The following is an 18,040-nucleotide window of genomic DNA, read 5'->3' on the forward strand; positions in this document are numbered from 1 at the left end:
TAGAAGATAATGTAGGAGAAAATCTGATGATAATTTCTATTTGGGTATGGCGATGACTTTTTAAATATAGAGAAAGCACAATCCAAAAGAGAAATAATTGATAAGCTAAACATCATTAAAATTAAAAACTTGCGCTCTATGAAAGACACTGTCAGATTTCCCTTCATGGCTCAGAAGAAACAAATCTGACTAGTGTCCATGAGGATGTGGGTTGGATCCCTGGCCTCGCTCAGTGCGTTAAGGATCCAGCGTTGCTGTGAGCTGTGGTGTAGGTCACAGATGCAGCTCGGATCTGGCATTGCTATGGCTATGATGTAGGCTGGCAGCTACAGCTCCGATTCAACCCCTAGCCTGGGAAACTCCATGTGCCCTCGGTGCTGCCCTAAAAAGACAAAAAAAAAAAAAACAAACCAAAAAACGGAGTTCCCGTCGTGGCGCAGTGGTTAACGAATCCGACTAGGAACCATGAGGTTGCGGGTTCAGTCCCTGCCCTTGCTCAGTGGGTTAACGATCCGGCGTTGCCGTGAGCTGTGGTGTAGGTTGCAGACACGGCTGGGATCCCGCGTTGCTGTGGCTCTGGCGTAGGCCGGTGGCTACAGCTCCGATTCAACCCCTAGCCTGGGAACCTCCATATGCCGCGGGAGCGGCCCAAGAAATAGCAACAACAACAAAAGACAAAAGACAAAAAAGACCAAAAAAAAAAAAAAAAAAAATCCAAAAAACAAAAAACTGTCAAGAAAATGAAAAGGGGGGGTTCCTGTCGTGGCTCAGTGGTTAACTAATCCGACTAGGAACCATGAGGTTGTGGTTCAATCCCTGGCCTCGCTCAGTGGGTTAAGGATCTGGCGTTGCTGTGAGCTGTGGTATAGGTCGCAGACTCGGCTCGGATCTGATTGGGCCCCTAATCCTGGGAACCTCCATATGCTGTGGGTGCGGCCCTAGAAAAAGACAAAAATACCAAAAAAAAAAAAAATGAGAAGGCAAACCACAGTCTGGGAAGAATACTTGCAAAAGTCATAACAAAGGACTTATCCAAAATAAACAAAGAACATTTAAAACTCAACATATCCCTAACAAATAAACAAATACAAATAAATAAATACAAGTGAAACAGTTATAAATAGAACAAATGGGTGGTCGCCAGAGAGGAGTGGAATCAGGGGAAGAAAGAAATATGTGAGTGAGATTAAGAGGTACAAACATCTAGTTGCAAAATAAATGATTCACAAGTGTGAAATGTACAGTGTGGGGAATATAATCAACAACTGTAATATTTTGCACAGGAGCATATGGTAATTAGACTTACTGATGTGATCATTTTGAAATATACAGAAATATTGAATCATTGTTTTGTGTCACAAGAACTACCATAGTGTCAATCATAGGGTCAATTATATTTCAAAAGAAAAACAAACAAACAAACAAACAAATCCATGGGAAAAGACAGATTTGTGGTTATCAGAAGCAGAAGTTGAGGAGGGGGAAATTGAATGAAGGCAGTCAAAATGTACAAACTTCCAGTTTTAGGATAAATAAATACTAGGGATATAATATACATAGTGATAAATATAATTAACACTGCTGAGTGTTATATATGAAAGTAGGAAATCCTAAAAGTTCTCATCACAAGGAAAAAAATTTTTTCTATATCTTTAATTTTGCATCTACATGAGATAATGATGTTCACAAAGCTTAGCATGATAATCATTTCATGATTTATGTAAGTTGAATCATGCTGTATATCTCAAACTCTTTTCTCCAATCTTATTAGTGTGGAATATAATGCAACTGCATGATTTTTTAAAGTAAGATTGAGGAATTCCCATCATGGCTCAGTGATTAACAAATCTGACTAGCAACCATGAGGATGCAGGTTCAATCCCTGGCCTCCCTCAGTGGGTTCGAGGATCCAGCATTGATGTGAGCTGTGGTGTAGGTCAAAGAAACGGCTTGGATCCCACGCTGCTGTGGCTCTGGTATAGGCCATCAGCTACAGCTCCAATTTAACCCCTAGCCTGGGAACCCTCGTAAGTCATGGGTATGGCCTTAAAAAGACCAAAAAAAAAAAAAGAGAGAGAGAGAATAGTTAATATGAACTTTCTAAAATTCTTGCACTATTTATGGATTAGAAAAATTAACATTATTCCCACATAATACATAAGAATATTGAAAATATAAAATAATATGATTAATAGGAATTTCTTTGTGACACAGGGTTAAGGACCCAGCATCATCACTGCTGTGGTTCAGGTTGCTGCTGTGATATGGGGTCCATCGCTGGCCCAGGAACTTCCACATGCCATGGGTACAGCCAAAAAAAAAAAGTAAAAAGTGATTAATGATACTGAGTTATAATTTCAAGAAATACTTTCATATCAGTGGTAGTTATATTTTGAAATGTATTAGATTAAATATAATATCCAAAATTCTTAGTTAACATAATGTCTAGACTAATACTAAATTGAGTTAACTAGTAAATAATCTTTGAATAACTGGAAGATTTCTAAGTAAGATAAAATACTGAAATATTAATCAGAAAATATAATTTTGGGGAGTTCCTGATGTGGTGCAGCAGAAACAAATCTGACTAGGAACCATGAGGTTGAGGGTTCCATCCCTTGCTCAGTGGGTTAAGGATATGGCATTACCATAAGCTATGCTGTAGGTCGCAGACAGAGATCAGATCCCAAGTTGCTGTGGTTGTGGCATAGGCCGGTTGCTAAAGCTCTGATTAGATCCATAGCCTGGGAACCCCCCATAGGCTGCAGGTTCAGCCCTGAAAAGATAAAAGACAAAAAAAAGAAAGAAAATATAATTTTGGAAAGCAATATACACTTTTGCATTTTAGTTTTATGTGAGATAGAGTGGCTATAAGCTTGTATTAAGCTTGTATTAAGCTTGTGTTAATGTAAATGGCTCAATTTTAGCACTTTAAAAAAGTATAAAAGCACCATGTCTGATATAAGGGATAATATTATTTATGCTCATTAGTTTGCTGTAATATTAAAATAATTATTGTGACAAGCAATTCTAAATTATTTACCTTTTCCCCACCACCAGTCTTTAATAAAGGAAGATGATAGAATAACAGTAGGACCAGATTAACTCTCCTGCCTTAAATAAGTAAAACACAGGGAAAATATGCATGGAAGAGTGGTTTTCAGATTTTTTTTTTTGACTTTTGTTTACTACAGATTTATTTATTTATTTATTTATTTTTGGTTTTCAGATATTGAAGAATAGAGGATGCTCTGTAGATCTGCTATGAGTCCCTCCCTTCCTTGAGTCTGCTCAGCATAGTTGTGTGAGGAGAGTACCCATGGCTGGGGAAGAACCATTTGAAAGAAGTAGGCAGAACAAAGAGCCTATGGGACGAAATCTCCCTTCACCCTCTAAACAGTTATTATAAAGTATGTTTATACTGTATTTAAAATTGTATTTCATATATTCATGAAGGTAGAGGAAAACATAAACCTGTTAAGTATGGAAGATATAAAAGACCCAAATAAAACCATAAGAGATAAAAAATATAGTATCTGGGGTGAAATATAGACTCTATTAACAGCAGATTAAACACTACAAAAGATTAAGTAAATATTAGTAAACTTAAAGATATAGAAACTATTGAAAATAAAACAAAGGGAGGAAAAGATTAGAAAATAAATGGACTATCAGTCAGCTGATCAGTGGGACACTTGATCTAATAGTGACCTAATACATACAAATTTAGAGTCCCTGAGGGATTCAAGAGAGAAGGGGGAAAATGAAGAAAAAAATGCTGAAAACATTCTAAATGTGATGAAAACTGTAAACCTAGAAGCTCATCAAACTCCACACAGAAGAAACATGAAGAAATCTACACTGACACATCATAATCAAATTGCTTAAAATTAGTGATATAATGTTAAAGGCAGCAAAAAAAATAAAATAAAAATACACTGCAACAGAGGCCAAAAATAAGAATGACAGCAGATTCTCAATGGAAACAATGAAAGCCAGAAGACAGTAGTACTAAAAGAAAAAAGCAAAAAAGCTGTCAACCAAAATTCTACACCCAGTGACAATATCTTTCAAAAACAAAGAGAAAAATAAAGATTTTTTGAGACATGCAAAACCTAAAATAATTCATCATAAGCATCTTATTTTCCTTCCCAGGATTTGGGATTCAGTAGATCTGGGATGAGGCCCAGGGTGAGCATTTTAAAATGAAGTTAAAGTGAGTTCCCATCGTGGCGCAGTGGTTAACAAATCCGACTAGGAACCATGAGGTTCTCGGGTTCAGTCCCTGCCCTTGCTCAGTGGGTTAAGGATCTGGCGTTGCCGTGAGCTGTGGTGTAGGTTGCAGATGCGGCTCGGATCCCGCATTGGTGTGGCTCTGTCATAGGCCAGTGGCTACAGCTCCGATTCGACCCCTAGCCTGGGAACCTCCATATGCCACGGGAGTGGCCCAAAGAAATAGCAAAAAAAAAAAAAGAAAAGGCAAAAAGACCAATAAATAAATAAATAAAAGGAATCCAATAAGAATCCAACGTTGTCACTACTGTGACTCTGGTTACAGCTGTGTCATAAATTTAATCCCTGGCCCAGGAACTTCCACATACCACAGGCATAGCCAAAAAAAAAAAAAAAAAAAAAATTCCTACTGAGTTGGAGATACCTTTAGGTTAAACACTTGGGAATGTACATCGGAAATATGAGTAAAGAGTTCTTGAAGCAGGTGGCACTGGAGCATAGGTGTTACTGAAGCCAAGGAATGTTTTCAACCATAGTAATAAAATACTTGACTAATAGAGGCAAAGCAATAAAGACATTTAATTATCTCATATAACAAAAATTTTGAAGGTAAGCAATTCCATATTTGGCAAGGTGGCTCAATGATGTTATCAAACGCCCAGGCCTCTCATCTGCCAGTCTGTCTCTCTCTCTGCTTTACCATCCTAAATATATTGGGTTTTGACCTTGGACTTGACCATGGTTGCAGGATGGCTGTTGGCAGCTCCCTGAAACATGCTCTATTAACAACATTTAAAATAAGAAGAGGGAGTTCCCACTGTGGCTTAGCAGTAATGAACCCAACTAGTATTCATTAGGATTCAGGTTTGATCCCTGGCCCGGCTCAGTGGGTTAAGGACACAGCATTGCTGCAAACTACAGTGCAAGCTGCAGACATGGCTTGGATCTGGTGTTGCTGTGGCTGTGATGTAGGCAGGCAGCTATAGCTCCAATTTGACCCCTAGCCTGGGAACGTCCATAGGCCATGATTCAGCCCTAAAAACAAAAACAAAAACAAAAACAAGAAGAGAAGGGAATGGCACCAGCAAGGCATCCTTGCTCGATGTTTTTTTTTTTTTTTCCAGTCAGAAGGCAAAATCCTTAGGAGACCCTCAGCTGACGTCTCCTTAGGTCTCACTGGTTAGAACTTGATTTCTTGGACCTCCCTAGCTCAAGAGAGAGTGAGTAAAAAAGGTATACCGCAAAATAAAATGAGATTGTTATTACTGTCTGAGATTAATTGTCATTCACCACCCCCCAGACTAGGCATATTCTGCTCCCCCACCCTAGGGGGAAAAAAATCAGGGTTTTGTTAGAAGAAAAAAGGAAGGAAAATGGCCTTTGGGTAGGTAAGTAACAGTATCAGCCAAAGAGCAGATGAACTCACCCAGGGAGAGCATTTAAAACAAACGAGAAGTTCCCATTGTGGCCCAGCGAGTTAAGGAACTGACATAGTGTCCGTGAGGATTCGGGTTTCATCCCTGGCCTTTTTCAGTGGGTTAAACATCTGGCATTGCCACAGCTGCAGCACAGGTCACAGAGGCAGCTCAGATCTGGCATTGCCATGGCTGTGGCGTAGGCTGCAGGTGCAGCTCTGACTCAACCTCTAGTCCGGGAATTTCCATATGCCACAGGTGCAGCCCTAAAAAGAAAAAAAAAAGAAAATGAATGAGAAAAAAAGTTGAGGACAGAGAATGAAACCCAGAGGAAACACACTATCTGAAAGGCTTTTAAGAGCTAGAGAAGGACACAAACGCATCAAGGAGGCATAGTCTGAAAGGTAGTCACTGGGCTGACACCATGGTTATGACAGAGGTACCAGTTCCTTGTCTTCACAGAGTGTATCCTAGAGAAGTATGGCTAAGAGCATAAGAATTGATATGGGTTTATAAGCAGGATTTCTCACCTTTGGCATCGTTGACACTTTGGGCCAGATAATTCCTTCCTGTGGTGAGTTGTCTTGTGTGTTGTAAGAGGCTTGGCTGCATCCCTGGTCTCTACTCACTAGATGCCAGTAACAACTCTCCTTACCTCCCCTCGGGGTTATAATAAAGAATGTCTTCAGACATTCCAAATGTCCATTCTTAGTTGAGAGCCACTGGTCTCTGCAGCCAGGACACACCTCTGGAAAGACTACAAAGGGGCAGTAGCAATTGAAATGGATCTTGGATGTTGAAAATGGATCTAGGATGTTTAGGCAAAGTTGGGAGGAGAAAACTTTCAAGAAGCATGGTGCAAACACAATGATGGGAGATTCCCGGTGTGCTTGCCATATAGTAGTCTGGCTCACATGAGAGCATGTGAGTACCAATAACATCCTTTTGAATAGGGAAAAGTCTAATCAGAAAGGAGGGCTAGTTTTTACACCCGAGCGATACCTGCAATTGAGGTTTCCTCTCAGGAGGCAGCCGCCTGTCAGCATGGCTCAAGCAGTTGTGAATAGCAAAATCCAGCCTGGGAAGGTTGTGGTGTTCATCAAGCCCCCCCACTGCCTGTCCTTACTGCAGAAGAACCCAGGAGCTCCTCAGCCAATTGCGCTTCAAAGAAGGGCTTCTGGAATTTGTCGATATCACAGCCACCAGTGACACCAACGAGATTCAAGATTATATGCAACAGTTCATGGGAGCAAGAACAGTATCTCGGTTCTTTATCGGTAAAGACTATATAGATGGATGCACCGATCTAGTAAGCATGCATGAGAGAGGGGAGTTGTTGACTCACCTGAAGCAAATTGGAGCTCTGAAATAATTACAGAGCAGACCCCAAGCTGATAGCCCCCTTGAGAGCTGGATGGCACTGCAGATAATGACAGTGCTTCCTGATGGATGGACCCGGGGCTACCTTCACACAGCTGCAGCAACTATTTACTTAAAATTCTGAAACGTGTTAACCCAAATAATTGGAGGGGGTGGATTTTGGGGGGCAAAACCAGATTTTTCTTTTGACTCCGTATTAAAAGTGGATCCACTTACCCCAAACAGGTCTGAGAAGTTTGATGGATGTCTTGGGTTTCTTGTGGCTTGGCCCTTTGGGTCAAAAAGACCATGACAAGTTATGGTTTAGGATTCACTCATTCAACCCAAAGATGTTTCTTACACACATGTTTGGCAAATGTTTTTTATTTTGCTTTTTGTTTTTGCTTTTTAGGGCTGAACCTGCGACATGTGGAAGTCCCAGCCTAGGGGTAGAACTGGAGCTGCAGCCAGCCGCGAGTCTATGCCACAACCACAGCAAGGCCTGATCCTTAACCCACCGAGCAAGACCAGGGATTGAACCTGCATCCTCATGGATACTAGTCTGGTTTGTTTTCACTGAGCCACAGTGGGAACTCCTGGCACATGTTCTTAACTAAAGTGTTCTCCATGTGCTGGGACTCCTCTACTTCTACGCCAGTGTTTTTCAGCCAAATTTACCCCAGGCCCCCTTAGGTGAATCTCTAGTTGGGTTTCTGCTACTGCCCGAAAATTCTGTCAAATTTAACACTACAGACTTTTGTATGATAAAGTCATAGGTAGGTTGAATGTGCCTTTTCACACTTCATGTGTCTCCTTGGCCACCATCGATACTCCATACCACCCCACTTAAGAAACACTGCTGTGACCCAGTGTCCTGAACCTTGGCAACTCACAGGTCTCATAGGAAATGTTCAACAATGGTGCGAAGGGTCTGAGCACCCAATGTGAGAGATGCCACATGAAAAGTGAAGCACGGCTGGTCTTTACTTGGTGCTACAGGGGTCACAGGTACAAGAGCAGGTGCTGTGGTCATGTGGTAACCCTCTGCTATGTAAGATGGTTGTTGGGGCATCCTGGACAAGGGTAGTAATTGCTTTAGATTTAAGTGTTACCGTGGAAAACTTGTAACCCCCTTCCCCAAGCATATGTTTGTGAGAGCAGCCGCATTTGCGAAACACTGTTAAATTGATTTTCTCTCCTTTTCTCAGCAAGGAGAGATTAAAGGCAAGAATAACAGTCATCCAGGGAAAAGGTATGATAAATGACGAAACTAAGGCTGTGAGACTGGGAAGAGAAAGGGGAGGACTAGGAAAGATCAAGTGAAGATAGAATTGGGAAAACTTGATGATAATTGCATGTGAAAGGTTTGTGTCTCTCTTTCCTACTTTAAATGCCATCTATGAAGACATGAACTATACTGAAGTTTGGAGCCTGGATGACTGGGAGAATGTTGATGGCATCAGCGGAGAGAAGGAAAACAGCAGGACAAGCAGGTTTAAGAGGGAAGATTATGTGCTTGAATTTGGACTAATTAGGTTTGAAATAATAGTGAAGAACCAGATATGGGCCTTTGGAAATAAAGTCTGGAGATCAGGAAAGGGATTAAAATTAAAAGCATAATCTTAGAGATGATCAGACAACTGATGAAGGGAGTTGAGATACCTAGGCACAGAGTATCAAGGACAGGTACAGGTGGGACAACTATCTTGCCTACATCTATAGAAGTCATGAGAAGAAAGAGGTATGACCATAATTAGGGAAAAAAAGACCCACCAGAGAGACTGGAGGGATTCCAGAATGGCACAGTATCAGGGAAGGGAAGTTTCCAAGTGCAGAGTAGCCAACTTTGTGAGTCAAGGTGGGAAGTGCCCTGAAAGATTGTAGAGAACCAGCAGAAAGATTTACAACATCCTTTCAAGACAGATGGGAGTTAACTTATTTTTAAAGAATTCAGAAGAAAGATTCCAAGATTTCCTCTTGGAATGCTTTTCTTGGCTAAGATGTGTTAACATGTTAGAATTTCTTTTCTTGCACTTTCAGTCCATATCCTTTGCCTATTCCTTATGGAAAATGAAGAGCTGGTACTTATTCTAAGGTGATTGGGGAGTTCCCGTTGTGGCTCAGTGGTTAACGAATCCAACTAGGAACCATGAGGTTGCGGGTTTGATTCCTGGCCTCACTCAATGGGTTAAGGATCTGGTGTGGCCCTGAGCTGTGGTGTAGCTTGCAGACGCGGCTTGGATCCTACGTTTCTGTGGCTGTGGCGTAGGCCGGCAGCTACAGCTCCAATTAGACTCCTAGCCTGGGAACATCCACATGCTGCGGGAGTGGCCCAAGAAATGGAAAAAAAGGCAAAAAATAAAAATAAAAAATAAGGTGATTGGGATTGAAGGAGTCATGGGAGATGCACGTGGAGCACACAGAGTTGGCCTCCATTGATGGGCACTGTACATGTAATGACTCGTTTTTCTCTTAACTCATAACTCCAAGTTACATACCTTTCCTTATATTAGTGATGAAAAAAATAAACTAAATTTCCACTGTGGTTAATGATCTCGTAGGTCGCAGCTTTGGCTCAGATTCAGTCTCTGGCCTGGGAACTTCCATATGACCTTGGGGGTGGCCAGATAAAGAAAGAAAGAAACCTAGTTTCCAACAGATTAAATAATTTGTGAAAGTTTGTATGTTATAATTTAGTGACACAGGGAATATAAATTCAGATCTGGTTCTAAAACCAGTGCTATCCACTAATTTGTGCCACCTCTTTGAAGATCCTTTATGAAATAGTGCCTTAGTCTTCTCTTAACTTAGAGATTATTATAGGGTTAGGCATGAGTCTATTTGCTCTCTGAGGGACTTAAATAAAGAATCAGATCAAAAGAAAATATGAAGAAACTCTACTATTTTTTCATCTTGTCCAGGATAGGTGACCCAAAGAGTATTGATTTATTTGGGATATTTAGAAACTGCTGAAGGTGGGGGTTACTAGATCCTCCGTATTTGACAAGAAATCCTTATTGAGGAGTTCCTGCTGTGTCATGACAGGTTAAGAATCTGACTGCAGCAGCTTGGGTCACTGCAGAGGTGTGTGTTCCATCCCTGGCCTGGCATGGTGGGTTAAAGTAGCCTGCATTGCTGCAGCTGTCGTGCAGGTTGCAGCTCCGCTGGCTCGGTTTTAATCCCTGGTCCCGGAAATTTTCATATGCTGCGAGTATGACCATGAAAAAAAAAGAGTGCTTGTGGAGCCCTTTCTGTCTTTGGATATCAACACCCTTGGACACATGAGATCATCTGACTTGGTATCCCCCACTTTTGATGGGGGTAGCTGACCCTCTCTGACATAGTAAGTCCAATTTTGCATGGGAATTAGATACCATGTGTGCACAGCAAGCCTAAAGGTAAATCCTTTGAACTCAATTTTTTTTCTGAAAAATATTTTCAACTTCCCTTAAAGCATAGTATAAGTGAATTTTGAGTATTGAACTTGGGTGTGTGTATACACATATACTGGTTGTAGCTATTACAAGGAATACTGAGAAGATAAACGCTTGCAATAATTTGCATTTTGAGAAAGAGGGCAAGTGAAGAGTGGAACTTCCTTCTGAGTTTGTAGACTTTTAGAGCAGATGTTCCTCTTCTCTATATTACAGAAAGCATCATTGCTTTCTGCTAATTCTCCTAACCCTGTGTCAGGAATTGAGAAAATGTGTGACTTACCCTTCCTCTAGAGATGAGTTGGTAAGATACAGGGGAGAAATTCTACAAGGACATAGTTGGCATATAATTTTCATAATGATTACAGTACAGACTTTGTGAACAACAGTAATGACAAGACAGAGCTGGGCTGTCTGGGGCTCTGAAGTCAATCTCAAAGTTAGTGTCTTGGGGGAGTATAAGGAACTCCATCTCTTCTTCAAGTTCACTAAGAAAAACACTGCCTACAGATAAAGATATGAAATACAACCAATTCGAAGAATCCAACTTCCTTTAACATCTTTTAACTGTGACTTTCTTGAAATTGAGAGCCACTGACGGAGTAACAATGTTGTCTGATGAGAGCCCCCTTCATTTGGGAACAGCATTTTTGGTGTCTAGAGGAAAGTTTGGGGGATGTTTGCATGTTGCAATGAGGGAGATCTTTGGGACCCTCCTCTCAGCGGGAGGGAAGTGGGAGAACAGACACAGCCACAGCCATATTCTTCCATAAATGTTAATTCTTCCGATTCCTCTTTCCTTCACTGCAAGCTTCTCTTCAAGCTCTTTGTCTTTATCCCACCTTCTCCCTTTCTTTGTTGCTCAAGTTGAAGGAGTCTTTACAAAAGAGGGTCTTTGGATCTAGATGTTGCAGATAGGCATGCTTTAGAATTCACTCATTAAGAGAGTTCTCATCGTGGTGAGCTGTGGTGTAGGTTGCAGACACAGCTCGGATCTGGTATTGCTGTGACTCTGGTGTAGGCCGGCAGCTGTAGCTGCGATTTGACCCCAAGCCTGGGAAACTCCATATGCCACAGGTGCGGCCCTAAGAAAAAGACAAAGAAAAAAAAAAAAAAAGAATTTACTCATTAATTCATTCAGGTCTCTCTATCCCCTTATGTTTTATTTCTCCTCAAATAATTTTCTTCTTGCTACCTGATTTTTAAAAAATGATGTCTTTATTGAGATAGAATTTGTCATAAAATTTCCCTATTTAAAGAGTACCCTTCATTGGGTTTGGGGGGATTTGTTTTTGCTTTTTAGGGCCACACCTGCAGCATATGGAAGTTCCCAGGCCAGGGGTCAAATCAGAGCTGCAGCTGCTGGCCTACACCTCAGCCACAGGAAGGCAGGATCCAAGCTGTCAGTGACCTACATCACATCTCATGGCAATGCCAGATCCTTAACCTACTGAGTGAGGCCGGGAATTGAACACATATCCTCATGGATACTGGTCTAATTCAAAACCCACTGAGACACAATGGGGATTCCCAATTCAATGTTTTTTATGGTATTCATAATGTTATACAACCATTACCACAGTCTAATTTTAGAACATTTTAATTGACCTCAAAGAAACCCTATACCCATTAGCAGTAACTGTCCACTTCCTCCCACCCAGATTAGCAACAGCCATCTGTTTTCTGCCTCTATCAACCTTCCTATTTTGGATGTTTCAGATAAATGGAATCATAATATGTGATTATTTGTGACTGGCTTTGTTCCTGTTTTCAAGTTTAATTCATTTTGTAGCAAGTATCAGTTCATTTCATTTTATTGCGAAATGGTATTCTGTTGTGTAAATATACCACATTTCATTTATCCATCCATCAGTTGATGGACATTTTGTTACCTGATTTATGTGCATCTTCTGTTTCCCACACTAAAATATATGCTCCTTGCCTGTAACATTATGTCGTTGTTATCACTCTGTTCCTAGCAGCATGCCCCAGGCCTTATGAGAGCTCAATAAATTTGTTGCAGGAAGGAGGACCCCCTCCAGGGCCAGAGAAGGGGCTCTTGTCTGATACTTGGAAATGAATTGTTCGAGGAGACATCCATGCTGAGAAAGCAAAAGGTTTTATTGGGAAGGGGTGCCTGAGCGGACAGCAGCAGGATACAGGAACATAGGAGAACTGCTCTGCCACGTGGCTTGTATTTTCAGGTTTTACATGAATGGAGTTAGTATCTGGATGGTCTCTGCCCAATCATCTTTCTCAGCCCATATTTAGTCTGGCTCAGGGTCCTTCTCGGTCAGGCGTGCATCTCTTATCCAAAAGGGATTCCAGCACCAAAGCCTCTGGGAGATTGGTCATCTCCCTCCTCCTGGCCCCTCCCAAATCCTCCCAGTTAGTCTTACCAGGGCCTTATCAGGGCCTCCTGCTGTGACACAACTCACGCAAGCAGCTGTTATCTTCCCTGGCCAAGGTGGGCAGTTTCAGTCAATGGTCCTCTAACAACATATTAATGAAGAATTCCAATCATTCATTCACTTAACCAAAATCAGTTAAACACCCCCCCCCACACACATTTGTACTGAATACTCCCTCTCCAAGGTAGTCCACTGGCTGCAGGAAATAAATACTGCAAAGCATCTGCCCCTAGGAATCCCATAATCTGATGATGGTGCAAACAATTAAAGTAAAATTAAGAAAACTGATTTTTAATAAAGGATGGACAAAGGGCAGTGACAAGGGCTCAATTCTGTTTGAAGGACTCAGCTATGACTTCATAAAGACTCCAGTTGAGCTTTACAAAAACAGGAAGCTGCTAGATTGACAGTGCATGAGCTGGGGTCAACCAGAAGGGCACGATTTTAAGCAAAATCATGGAGCTTCCCTTGTGAACTGAAAAGTAGCAGTGCTGGCGCTTTTGTGTAGAAATGGGGATAGGACCACGAAAGGATGAACAGGGCTGCAGGCAATGTTCAAATTTTACATGCTCAGTCAAAAGATTCCAATGATTTCCCCAAGTACCTAGGAAACTAACAAAAATGGTTATCTCTGATGGGGGGATGGTGGGACTAGAGGAAGGAAGTGGGAGAAACAGAGATTGGCAAACTCTTAAAAACCAGTCAAGTGCTCTTTTCTATTCAAAAAATACATTTTAAATTTCTGCTTTAGATGTAATGGGATTTACTACAGAATTCTGAGCAAGGGCATGCAAGAAAGTTACTTAGGGGAAAAGTGGGAAGTGAGGTGAGCTGGCAGCCAGCTAAGGAGGGACTGGCGATCATGATTTGTGATCTGTTTTTTTTCCCTCCTCCTTCACATCCCCACATCAATGATACTGCGTGTTGTCGCCGCACACGAATACACACTCTAGGGCACTAGCTCAGAGGTAAAGCGCTTGAAACCGTGGCATCCCCCAGCCCCAGGAGTGAGCGGCGAGTGACGACGGTCAGGGCTCGGAGCCGGGACAGAATTTTCGTGCTGGACGAGACTCTACCATCTGGGGGCGTTCTGGGGAAACAACCTCAAGACTCTTCCTGCTGATGCAATCTGCAGGAGAGCGAGCGACCTCCGCTGCGAGGGCCAGTCTGCAACACGCCCGCCACGTGTGCCCGCCGCGACTGCAGCCACTTCCCGGGAGGCGCCCGCAGCAGCCAGAGCGCCTGGGACGCAGCTCCTCTGTCTCCACTCAGCTCCAGCTGCCCTCACCGCGGACGGAACAATGAAGGTAACCGCTTATGATTCTGACTGTATTTTTACAAATTGTGTGTACGGATTGAGCCTGCGATTCCTCAAAGACAGTTGGCAGAAGGGAGACGGAGGAAGGACCACATGGTTTGTTGCCACGCAGAGGTTGGCACTGCCCTCCATATCGGTCATCTTTGGACAGGACCTTCCGTTCTTTTCTCTCCAGACTTCTGCTTAATCCCGCGCACAGGATGTGCCGCCTCGAGCTTGTTCACAGCTTGCATTTGTGAACAGGGCAGCTCGCGATTCCTTCCCCTGGCTTGTTTTGAAGTTCGGAAAGGAAGAGGAAGCTCTTCTCAACTTCTAAGAGGCCCAGGAGGTGGGGGATTTTGGAGAAGAGGTCTGGGGATGTTCACGGGCTGTAAACAGGGGTTTTCTGCCGCGTGTTAAGTTGTAAAGGAGGGAGATGCCCAACCAGGTGAGGAGGGTGGGAGAGGGCAGGGAAAGCTGTCTCAACGCCTTGAAAAACAGAAGGCTCCTCTTATTTTGTTTCTTGTGGAAATTAAAACGTCTAGGAGTTAGAAAATCAAAGAAGCCTAAGGGCATTCTTTTAGTAAAGAGCACCATTGTGGCTTTTATTCTCATGCTTATCAAGAACAATGAAGTTTTGAAGTGTTCTGTTTTCCTGGTCTTACACACTGGAAAATTGCAATGACATTAAAACCTGAAGTGTGGCTTTTTTGAAGGAAAGTGAAGGATGGGCAAGTTAGTCCTGCCATCTAACCTCTTGCAAATAGGAGATTCCTCCATATAGTCTGAACTTTGAAGGAAGAAATAAAACCGAATTTTTTTTCACCCAATAAAAATTTCCAGTATGATTAAGCAGTAAATGACTGGACACCTAGTTTTGTATTAAAAAGAGACCATGTAAATGAGCCACATTGAAAAATTCCGCAGCCACCGTCTTGTAGAGTTAGAGATTCTATATCTGGCTTGCTCACAGCTGTCTAATTTCAGCTGAAAAATACGCTTTGATCGAGTATGGAATTAGTGAATAAAAGGAGAAAATTATGAGGAAAAAAGTAGTGCTTTTCCAGTTTTTCCCTGTCCTATGGGGAACTGTAGTTGATTATGCATTTCTGTAAATTCATGGGTATAGAGTCCATGGGAGTTCCAGTTGCAGCTCGGTGGGTTATGAATCTGATTAACATCCATGAGGATGCAGATCCAATTCCTGGCCTTGCTCAGTGGGTTAAGGATCTGGTGTTGCTGTGAGCTGTGGTGTAGGTCGAAGAGATGGCCCAGATCTGTTGTTGCTGTGGCTGTAGGTAGGCTAGCAATTGTAGCTCTGATTTGACCCTATACTGGGAACTTCCATATGCTGCAGGTGCGGTCCTGAAAAGCAAAAGCAACGAAAAAGAAGTCATTGTCAGGGACGCATGGTTAAGTGACGGAAGGGACAGGGCTGTTGGTGTGTGTGCAGCAGACAAGACAGAGGCCTGATGGGAAGAGGGGATTATTCCCGCACACAGGATGTGGCCCCTGAGGCCAGGCTCGGAGAAGCGTAGCTAGTTAAGCAGGCCCAACAAAAGAGCATTGGGAGAACCTACTGTGGTGAGAAAAAGAACAAAAGAGAGTTTAATTTTGGCCAAGATTTCATTTAGTGAATTTCCATAATAAGTAACTTCCTTTCATTTGAGAACTACAAAGAGAAAGGAAGGTGAGTTAAGAAAATTTTCCATTTGTATGCAAGAATTTCTCAGCTCATTAAACCTGAGAAGGTCTAATTATTTGAAAGGGGCTGAAAACCTTGTGAAAGAAAGCTGAAAAGAGTCATTTGATTATTTCAGAGGTTTATGCTAAGAATGAAAATTGAGTAATGGTTTCCTTCAGTTTTTGTTTATCACCCAATTATTTTCATAATTTTCAATTTTATCCCCTAGTTCAGGCCAGGACTTTCAGTTCTGTAGGGGAGGAAAAGTAATTTTCCCTCTACTCTTCTAGAGTCTTAGCTAAGACACTCCTGTAATAAAACACAGATTAATAGGAAAAAAACAAACAGAAGTTTAATAACATGTATGCCTCTTGTATACATGAAAGATATCCAGGAAAACGGAGTCACTCTCTGAAAAGGCCCAAGCTACAGCCTTTAATATCACCCGCAGCCAAAGACAAAAGAAACATTTGGGGGCTGTGGGACAAGCAGTTACAGGAGGTTATCCAGCAATGCACAGTTAACAAGAGTACATTGCAGATTTCAGTCTGTACCTTCTCCATTGGTAAGAGTTTCTAGAGATTTAGTCATCCTTCTTCCCTGGTACAGAGAGGGAGACGTCCTTACAAATGGAGATTTCCCTTATAGGTAAGTTTCCTTCCAAAAAGGGCAACTTCTACTCCGTTTTCAAATGTTGTTTTGTGTTTGCAGGCTTACTAAGATAATCAGCCTAAATAAGAGCCAAAGAGGCATATTTTGGGGCTAGTCTATTCTGCTCCCCTTCAGTTCATTATTTCTTTAATTTCTTTCTTTTTTTTTTTTTTCAGGGCCATACCCACAGCATATGGAAGTTCCCAGGCTAGGGGGTTGAACTGGAGCTGCGGGCCTGCACTACAGCCAGAGCAATGCCAGATCCCAGCCATGTCTGCGACCTACACCACATCTCATGGCAAACGCCAGATCCTCAACCCACTGAGCGAGGCCAGGGATTGAACTTTCATCCTTGTGGATGTTAATCAGATGCATTTCTGCTGAGCCACAAAGGGAACTCCAGTTTATTATTTCTAATATCAAGATATATACCCCAGGAGTTACTGCTGTGGCTCAGCAGAAACGAATCAGGACTAGTAACCATGAGGATGTGGGTTCAATCCCTGGCCTTGTTCAGTGGGTTGAGGATCTGGCATTGCCGTGAGCTGTGGTGTAGGTCACAGGTGGGGCTCCGATCTGGAAGTGCTGTGGCTGTGGCACAGCCAGCAGCTGCAGCTCCGATTAGACCCCTAGCCTGGGAACTTCCATATGCCATAAAAAAAAAAAAAAAAAAGAAATACAGATCCAGGCTTTGCTATAACTAACACAACATTGAAAGTCGAATATACTCCAATTAAACTTAAATAATTTAACATTTAAAAAATAAAATGTAAATAAAATTTTCTATGTTAGGGAAGGGTTGACCTAAAATAAATAGACTGCAGCAAATTTTTCTCCAGCTAAGATGGGTTTATTTGGAATCAGCAGAGCATTACAATTTGGGGTCTGCAACCATGGCCAGCTATATGCGTATCTCCACATGGCAAGGGAAGGAGAGGAAAAGGACACTGGGAGGCCCTTAATAAACAAAGAATCCATGGCTTTTCACTAGAGTTGTTTTTGGTGTCTTTTCCTTCTGGTTGGGCTCTTCTATCATCTCAGGAGAGCTCCCTTTCTGGTGTCCTGATTATTTAATTGAAGTTTCCATAACATTTTACAAAAATGAACAGCTGGATAGTATAACCTGAGAAGTCTAGGCTTAGGAGTAAACTATTTCTGTGCATAAACGAAGAATTGTTTCTAAACTATGGACACCTTGAGTGTCTGAGTTAATTCTATTTTTGCTCTATTTGTTTTAGGGCTGTGCATAGCATACAGAAATTCCCAGGCTAGGGGCGAATCGGAGATGTAACTGCTGGCCTACACCACAGCCACAGCAACACCAGATTCTTAACCCACTGAGCCAGGCCAGGGATCAAACCCACATCCTCATGGATGCTAGTCAGGTTCATTACTGCTGAGCCACAAAGGGAACTCCATTTCTATTTTTGGAGTTTCAGATTGTCTGCTTCTTGGAATGACCTCTTCTCAATGGGTGTAGGAAGATGAAAATGAAGAGCTTTCTCTATTGTCTTTTAGGCTTGGCAACCACAATTCCTCTAACAGATGCTCCTGTC

At 42.1% G+C, this 18,040-nt stretch overlaps 1 protein-coding gene and 1 pseudogene across 2 annotated transcripts in view; both read left to right on the forward strand.

Moving 5' to 3' along the window:
* The first annotated feature begins 6,677 nt into the window (after positions 1 to 6,677).
* LOC110260857 (glutaredoxin-1 pseudogene) lies at positions 6,678 to 7,020 on the forward strand (annotated as a pseudogene).
* Positions 7,021 to 14,016: 6,996 nt separating this feature from the next.
* Positions 14,017 to 18,040, forward strand: part of BCAT1 (branched chain amino acid transaminase 1) — a 111,149-nt gene continuing 107,125 nt past the window's right edge. For both annotated transcript variants that reach the window (XM_021092209.2, XM_084956551.1), the window contains exon 1: positions 14,017 to 14,159. In XM_021092209.2, coding sequence (XP_020947868.2) covers positions 14,154 to 14,159 — 6 coding nt within the window. In that variant the 5' untranslated portion in view covers positions 14,017 to 14,153. The remainder of the gene's footprint in view (positions 14,160 to 18,040) is intronic.

This window comes from Sus scrofa, chromosome 5, assembly GCF_054392235.1.
Source record: "Sus scrofa isolate SSC_HxYL_T2T_F1_AM1 chromosome 5, Sscrofa_HxYL_maternal_Yorkshire_Landrace_v2.0, whole genome shotgun sequence".
NCBI classification, from domain to species: domain Eukaryota; kingdom Metazoa; phylum Chordata; class Mammalia; order Artiodactyla; family Suidae; genus Sus; species Sus scrofa.